This window comes from Branchiostoma floridae, chromosome 6 (genome assembly GCF_000003815.2).
Source record: "Branchiostoma floridae strain S238N-H82 chromosome 6, Bfl_VNyyK, whole genome shotgun sequence".
NCBI classification, from domain to species: domain Eukaryota; kingdom Metazoa; phylum Chordata; class Leptocardii; order Amphioxiformes; family Branchiostomatidae; genus Branchiostoma; species Branchiostoma floridae.
The window spans coordinates 8,040,294-8,048,746 of record NC_049984.1 but is presented as its reverse complement, the minus strand read 5'-3'; the positions used below and the strand labels follow the sequence as shown (position 1 = coordinate 8,048,746).

At 45.9% G+C, this 8,453-nt stretch overlaps 1 protein-coding gene across 1 annotated transcript; it reads right to left on the bottom strand.

The window, feature by feature from the left end:
- Positions 1 to 3,663: 3,663 nt before the first annotated feature.
- LOC118418362 (forkhead box protein L1-like) lies at positions 3,664 to 7,287 on the bottom strand. Its single transcript, XM_035824236.1, has one exon. The coding sequence runs from the start codon at positions 5,931 to 5,933 to the stop codon at positions 4,689 to 4,691; it is 1,245 nt and encodes a 414-aa protein (XP_035680129.1). The 5' UTR covers positions 5,934 to 7,287; the 3' UTR covers positions 3,664 to 4,688.
- Between the last annotated feature and the right edge of the window lie 1,166 nt (positions 7,288 to 8,453).

Here is an 8,453-nt window from a genome sequence, read left to right as displayed (position 1 = left end):
CTCATTTTCACCTGAGTCAAGGGCAAAGTGCCTTTCTCAGAGACGCAATTTTGGGACTAGCCAGGGATTCGAGCCTCAAATCTTTAAGATTCAGATTCTAGGTCTAAGACCCTAATCGGCCCTCAGCTCCCCACTGCCACCTGCTGTTAATCTCCAAGCAGATCCTACGGTAGCATAAGATAGTATCAAAAGCTGGCAGAGGAGTGAAGCCGGCCTAGGAATTTGTGTATGCGACCGGTACCCGCGTCTGACTCCCTTTGGCCGACTATACTAGTACTTGACCAGATTTGATACTACTAGTACCTTATGGCACCGTAGGTTAACCTACTGTGTGTTTACCCCCCATGTTGGGGTGTTCCTCTCCCTCCCCCGACACGCCTCCCGGTCTGACCCCCGGGACACGCAGGGTCACCCCACCGCCGCGCGCTCCGCGACTCTCGGGCTCAGGTTCCCGCCTGTTTGTTTTGGTTCTACCTGTGATGTTGATTCAGAGGTCGCTACAATTGACGTAAACACAAACTCTTTAGAAAAAGGGAAAACTCGGCTTCCTCCAGCTACAAACGGAGAGAGATATGCCTTATCTACATGTGCTACCGTTCCTTTTAGACCGTCAAGGAAAGAAGAAATTAACAAAAAAAAATTTAAATTGACAGATAAATGAATAGCTTGGTTTGATTGACATAGGCACAGTAAACTGACATAGAATCATAACCTTCAACAAGTGGTGAATTCATTAAAGTCTACAACAACAATGTGCAGAGTACATAGACAATAAACTTTATTGTGAATAAACCCGAAGTAGAATACAAATTTTAAATCATTAATCATGTTTATAGTTGCACAATTTGAGCTTTGTTTCAACACAAAGGAGCACGATCTCCACGAATTTCCAGTCGATCTCGCCGAAAGTTGCTTGCATTAAAAACAGTCCAGACGCTCTCAGAGCAGACATCTGTAATGTCAGACACAATAAGTGTCATCAGCGGAGCGCATCACATAAAGGCTGGAGACGCAGCGATGTGCGAGATGTCGGATGCTGTTTGTTTACCGAAACAAATGGGATTAAGGGAATTGATTGCCTAGGAGAAAACCCAACTGACATCTTAAATGACGATCAATCTATCATGTTGTAAAATCGTATGACTGATGTGGAGTTTCTCTGTGACTCTTTATGATTTGCACTAGAGTTATTACATGATCAACTCACGTGTCACCGTTGGCTGTTTATCTTTTTGTTCTGTTGTATATTCGTCGCACGATTTTGATGATGTCATAGACTTTAAGGTTTCAAACAGGCTTTGACAGAACCGACCACCGACAAGGATCTGAGACAGCCTTTTTCTCGGAACAAGACAGCTAAAATTTGCAGGACATACGCAGGACTGTCTCCAAGAATACATTCAGTTCGCGATTGTGCGACGATCGTACGATGTACGTGACCGGGCCTTTATTAAAATTTATGCTTTGTATTTAGTAGTCTATTAGTGATGCATCCACACGCCCCTGTCCGGAGGCGATGTCTTAGGAAACATCCGGACATTATGGAGAGGGTGTAGTCGGAACATATCTGCCCAGATTTGTGCGCTATCTCCCCAACAATCCCTCCCAAATAGCCTTACAAATGAAGCGGATCTCTCTTTGAAGGCGCTCAAGCTCCGAGACGCTCACTGCGTGCCCAAGAACTTGCCTGTGGCGGGCCCGCCTGTGAAGTTGTGATCCCCCGAGCTCAGCGCTCCCAATCTACGCTCCAAACCCAGAGCCGCGGACTTAGCCAACTACATCCCCAGATTTCAATTTTTATTTAACCCTAAAAGGCAGCATTTTCGAAACAATAAACGTGGTTTGGGTGCTTCAAAGTCTCGGCAAAGTGTGAAAGTTCAACCGTGAAAGCTCGTGTGTGGCGCTCGCTCAGGCAAAGAGATGGCAGACTTAAGACAGAGGTTGCGGGTTAGATTTGACTGTAAGTCCGGCCCTTTGATCTGTGTAGGTTGATTCTCCTCTTCTTATTCTTGTTTTAAAGGAGAACGTTTACAAAAAAGATACAACGTCTAGAACAGACGACGCGTATTACCGTACAGGTGACAGTCAAGTTCTTGTACGGTTATGTAATGTTCAGCGAAGCATATGTGTGATACGAACTGACATCACAAAAGACACCAGGATCCTGTGTAGTTGTATTACCACTCTCTTTGCCAAGAGAAATCTTCTCTTGTCAACTCCAATATCCGTTATCCCAATAGAAGTCTGCTGCCATATGCCACCTCTGTACTATTGCTTAAGACACTTGTTTGATTTTCAAACTTTCAATATTTCACCATTTTTCATTCACGGAATAAAATTAGGGCATTGAGATCCTAAAAGTAGCGTTTTTCTGTGTTCACTGATTTCCGTTCTAATTGAATACACCACAATTTGCCAGATAATATCGGGAAAACCTTGAAATGTCTCTTTTCACATGAAACAGTTAAAAGTTCATTTTGTTCAGGAGGTCACTCCAAAGACACCTTGGCGCCAGGAGTGTCCATGGAACTGACAACTTCCAAGTACCGGACGGAGATGGAAGGACGCTCAGCCAGGTGTGCTTGCGTTGGTGTGATGTAACGCACCTTTAATTTAATATCTGTCTTTTTCATTATTAAGGACCCGTACACACGCCGTATCATCGTCGTACGATCAAAAATTGAGAGTTTTTATTTTATAGTCATACATGTATCCTGCAAAATTCGTCTGTCCTATTACGAAGAAGACCCATTGTCACCTGTTAGTTCTGTCGCAGCCTGCTTGAAAATTCTACGGCATCACAATCACCATTTTCAAACCACACTGTGGTTTTCCGGTGAAAACACTATCACCAGGCGCACACAGCCATATAGCTTACACGTCACACCTTCCTATCACCTATGTTAGTTGTCGCAAGTAACAACAACATCAAAGAGCGGTGTACATACAAGCTTCGTCTTCAAACAGAGCTGTAACTGTAGACTCCTCTATCTGTTTCAAAAGAACAGGCCCTCGTCAGGCCATTTGTTCAGTCATCAGAACAGTGTTCACCACTTAGATAGGGTAAGTTCTCTTCCGCGGCGGTCACTTCAAAGATAGGTGTTGAAACGTCAATATTTCTCTATCCCTGTGCTCGGTAGACCACTGTGGTTTTTGTTAACTACAAAAGGCCACAAAACGCTTTTAAAGTTTTTTGTAAGGCCGCCCGCTACCATCTCAAATGGCTCTCATCCTCTTCGTCACTATCATATTGTGTTCTTGGAACTACCTGTAACACAGGACCGTTCCCTCTCAATGTCTATATTCTAACCGTTAACAATTAAACCATACATAACATTCCCAGCCTCTAAATGTCTATGTCTATAACACCATCTCTGTGATACCAACAAGTTCATAATACGTTTTATAAAGGTTGGTTTCAGTAAAACTCGTCTCTTAAGGCTAATCATAGGATCTGGTTCCAGCTATATTAAGTTGTGGTTGTTATAATATGCTGTGGGGTTGTACTCAGACGACATATATGCGTCCTTGGGACCTGACTTAAGACTGACATCCCGAGAATACCTTGCCGTACCACATCCTGCGTGTAGACAGCCTGTTACGTACCATGTTTACTTCTGTCCAGCTAAACCATACCAAAATGCAATGACGACTGACTCTCACTTCAACATTTCTCCGACTTTATTTTCTCTGTGAGCAGTTGTTAACAGGAGTGTTCGGCGGGTGCCATGCATATGTATACGGCTTAGATAAATTGTAGGCATTGTGCTGAAGGCTTAAGTACGCTAAGAGCCCTGTGGAACAAAAACAGTGGCTCACCATTTGTTTGGATAAAAACATAGGTTAGATCCGCCCTGCAGCGAGAAACACAATATGGCCCTCCTCATTTCTAGATGTACGAGATAAGCATATATATTTCTATATATACTCTGTCAGTGCTGTACAATATATACAAAAAGGTGTTGCCATAAATTGGGCTGTACCGTCACCGCGAGAACTTACGACACTAATTTGAACATTTCAACACTTGGTTTTTACTTTAGCTATCCGTTTTGCGGCGGCTGACAAGTGACAATAAATACACCGGGGCTGACATAGACCAGAGGCCCCTGACCTTCACCACAACCCCTCATATATAACCTCCTCTCACCACAACAATTTACATGTCCACTTTACACCCGTAGTTTTTATCTCAGGTACTGTAAAATATCTAGCTTCTCCAGTCTCAAACGTGCGGTTGTTGGAGAGCTCTAACCCATGAATCATTGCTGAAAAATTCTGGAAGATTTCTCAGCAAATTTTCTACACGTCAATCAGGTTTGGACTGCCCTGTTCTGACCCCACACATAGACGAAAGTACTGAAAATATTATGGCAAAAGAGACTTGCCACACTTTCTAAACTCCTGGGGTTGTTCTAACGCAAGGATTACATCCTAAAGCAACTGCTCTCCATACCTTAGGTGGAGAACATAATAATCGGACCGCCTTCCAACAACCGCACCTATGAAACAGTCTAGTGGACTAATTCGCGTTGAAATAACCACTTTGTTCTATAAATATTGCTGTCTAAACATAGTCCTTTCTGACAAAAATAGGACGACGTTGCCCTGTATCAAAATTTAAAACAATAGGTACGATATGGAATAACGTTATAATATATATACAGTACAAAACGGAATTGCAAGATTTAGTAACCGACTAGAACAGTCTTCTTGGCCTTGACGTCTGCTTCTGTGAATGTCCAAGACGACAGGGGGACGGGGAAGCTTGGGAGGGGGAGGGCTGGGTACGGGTGGGAGGGGAGGTGGGGATAGCGGAGGGGCGGGAATGTGGGGTACAAAGCTGCGGTGGAATGGGACGGGGTCATACCGGGGATGGGAGCTAAAGCCGGCGGAGGAATGGCTGGGATCTGCCGAGGAGAGTTCATCAGATGAGTCGGTGTCCTGGCGGCGGCGTGCAGGACTATGTTACTCCGGAGGATGTTTACAGCTGACCCTGTGGTGCCGAGGCTGGCTGGCGACGTTCTCGGGCTGATGTTGACTCGTTCTCCGGACAAATGATATCTGCTGACCGGTGGTGTCGGTTTGGTCCTATTGTCGGGAGCTAGCAGTCTCTCTATACTGAAGAGTCCAGGTTCGGACGGCGCTGGGCTGGTCTGTCGGGACGATGTTGTAGCGGTGGCTCTCAGTTCTACAGGCGTTTTCCGAGCCGTGGAAGACTTTCCGTAGGTTTCCGACACACCAGACAGGGGTGGGGAGGCCGAAACGCGACCATCGTCGGCTTCTGTTGAAGAATCGTTATCGTTTGTATGTGTGGAGTCCGCGTTTCGTGCTAGAACATCGGACTGGTCCTCCCCGTCTTCTGAAGCCTCGACGTTTGTCGCGGGGTCGTCTGCGGGCCGTTTGGCTGAGAGGTCTGAGGCGTCGTCTTTGCTGTCAGGACCCTCAGCCGGTTTGTAGGGCGTCTTTGGTTTCCTCTTCCTTCTCCTGTAGTTTCCGTTTTCAAACATCTCTTCACAGTCCTGGTTCAGAGTCCAATAATTGCCCTTGCCCGGCTTGCCCTTCTCCCGAGGCACCTTGACGAAGCAGTCGTTCAGAGACAGGTTGTGTCGGATGGAGTTCTGCCATCCCTGCTTGTTGTCGTGGTAGTACGGGAACCGGTCCATGATCCACTGGTAGATGCCGTTCAGGGTGATCTTCTGGTCCGGGCTGGAGCGGATGGCCATGGCGATCAGCGCGATGTAGGAGTACGGCGGCTTCTGGTGCCTCTCTGGTCTCTCCACGTCCCCGTACAGCCCGTGCGGGTAGGGGGACGCCCCCATGGGGTAGGGGGACGAGTCGGCTGCCGACGCCGAGGTGAAGAAGTAGGTCGGGCCGGTTCTGTAGCCGTAAGGGTCACCGTAACGTGTGTAGAGGCTCCCAAGGGCGGCCATGGCGGTGACAAGTTCAGGAGAGGGCGGTGAGTGAAGGCGGCGCAGCTGACAGTAGATCACGGCAGGACGACACCGCAGCTCCGGGACAACCTTCCTCCGGCGAGACAGGACAGTGAGTGTGCCTCACGGGACACGTCCTTCCCTCAAATACACCCCGGGGCGACTGGCGGGGCTTGTTTGTCTTGTTACCCACTAGTCGTACTTTGTTTTAAAAATTGTCGATTGTTGTTTTTGTACCTAGGGATGAGTTGACTTTTCGAGAGCAAAATAAATGCCGCAGGACCATCAGGCTTTGAGAGTCGGCCACCCACAACCCCTCGGAGTGGCCCGGGTCACCGAGGGTTTCATCACTCCGACGTCAGAGCACCCAATCAGAGCAGTCATACACACGACAGTTTATTTGCGGGGCACCCAAACAACGATTATGCCGCCCACCCAGCGAGAAGCCCTCCTTGTTTATTTGGAAGTTCGGCTAAGGAAGCCCGGCCACCCATTACGATCAACAGAGATACTCCATTTTAAATAGTGCGTCGGTTAGTCGTGGTGAATTAATCGGCGGGTTTACTGTATAGTGACACTATTTGGTCTCGTGAAGTGACGGACGGAATGCGAGATGCGGGGGGAAACACGGCGCATTTGTTAACCCTTATACATTACATGTATCCAGTGTCCGGCTCTGCGGACAAAACCCATATTGTAGCCACCCAGCACCGGAGCGGTCTGGAGAACAGGATTTGTAACAGGTATCGGCGGATCAGGTGAAACTGAGCAGGTGCCCTTTTAAGTCGTCAGCGCTGGCCTTTTCATGTTTGGAAACAGATTTTTGAGGATTTTGCCAACACCCCAGTCCTCAGGGTCTGGGGAAAACCCGCTGAAAGGAAGGGATGTGGGTAATGTATAGTCCAGATTCTCAGCAGCCCGAGTCGGTATATATTTTCTCTCGCTTCACACCACTGGCAGTAACAGACACGGAAGCCGGGGCTGCCAGAGTGCCCGGGGTTTGCATTTCGCTACCATGTAACCAGCGTCTTACAAAAACAGTGTAAAGTTGTGCATCGTTGGAGAAGTATAAAACCCTAAACACGACAGACCTGGTTCAGGACACTTGTTGGCGGGGGTTACTGGTACACACGCCTGTGTGTTGGTAAGGTACGGTGGCGAGGTGTGCGACACAGGGTCGGCGGTTTGGGCTCCATAACGACAAGAAGTATCAACTAGAACATAAATCTGTCGTGCGGCATCAGCACTGTCCGACATGTGCGAGTCTTCTCACCGTAGCGACGTTTATACACAGCTTTCAGCGTCCATAAAAACGTCTATCGAGAAAATGCTACTGTCAGCAATGTGTTGGGAGTTCCACATCTCATTTTTTAGTTTTCACAACAGAAAATACTTATACTAATGACGTTGTCTTAATAGCTTTAAAAGACCACAGCACTAAAACATAAGATAAAATGCAAACAGTTTTTTTTCCATTGCTACATTTGAAATGTGGCGTGCTACGGAAACTTTAGACAAGCGTGTCTTAGAGGAAGATGCGGATTTCAAACACTTTTAATACTGTCTGGACAGGTGGACGGGAATGTCTTGGTTTGTTACCACAAGGCGGGGCCGGTTGACACTTGGAGTGACCCGTGTGTAAACTGTGACAAACTCGGCTACGAATCTGTCCGAAAATTGACGAACAACTACCGATCTGTCGACCACTAAAAGTTGTGCTAAATTTCTTCACAAAAATAAATTCCACGAATAGAGAATTTACTAGTTATAACTATCTTCTATATTATAACGAAAAGTAGATTCTATACACATCACATTGCCACAAGCATTGTCAAAATTGTTTTCGTACACTGTATTTGTTTCTACATATTTCAGGTTACAAGTGTAACGTTGTTTGTTATCTTTCTTTCTTGTTATTCTTGTATCCCTCGCTCCATCACCACAATAGTATCTTGTGGTTAGCTCTCGAATAAACAATCAACCAAACAAGAACCGTTGCTCTGGTGCTTTTCGACATTTCCATTTCATCTGTGTACTTTCAGACAGTTCATTTTGATACGGCGTCCGTGTGTATATAACGATAAGACAAGTTAAAATGTTGTTTCAAACTTAGAAACAGCTTTTAATGCACTGGAGACAGATTTGACAACGGGGAAAGGTCCAAATAGCTCCCAATCTGGTCTTGTCACTGTTAGATTGACAAATATATATACAATATAGTAATCAGAATATCACTAACTGTTAAACATTAGCAAGATATCTCTTTGCTTTGTTAATGTTGCACAACGCGTTGGAAAAGTTTGGAAGCGAACAGGTATACAGGAAGTGGTATTGGGTGAAGTGTTTTAGATAACTCAATCAATCAATAAATCTGTCAGTCAGTCAATCAGTCAATCAACCAATTCTATTTCCAACAGCTAGTTGTAACAGGTGTTGTTACATGATACTAGTATTGGAAATTTTATTACAGTTCAAAATATACTAATATGTATGAAATGTTGCCAACAGTCATCCCCACGC

Excerpts from the sequence above, each read along its gene's own strand:
- LOC118418362 (XM_035824236.1), bottom strand. The coding sequence starts at position 5,933 with ATGGCCGCCCTTGGGAGCCTCTACACACGTTACGGTGACCCTTACGGC.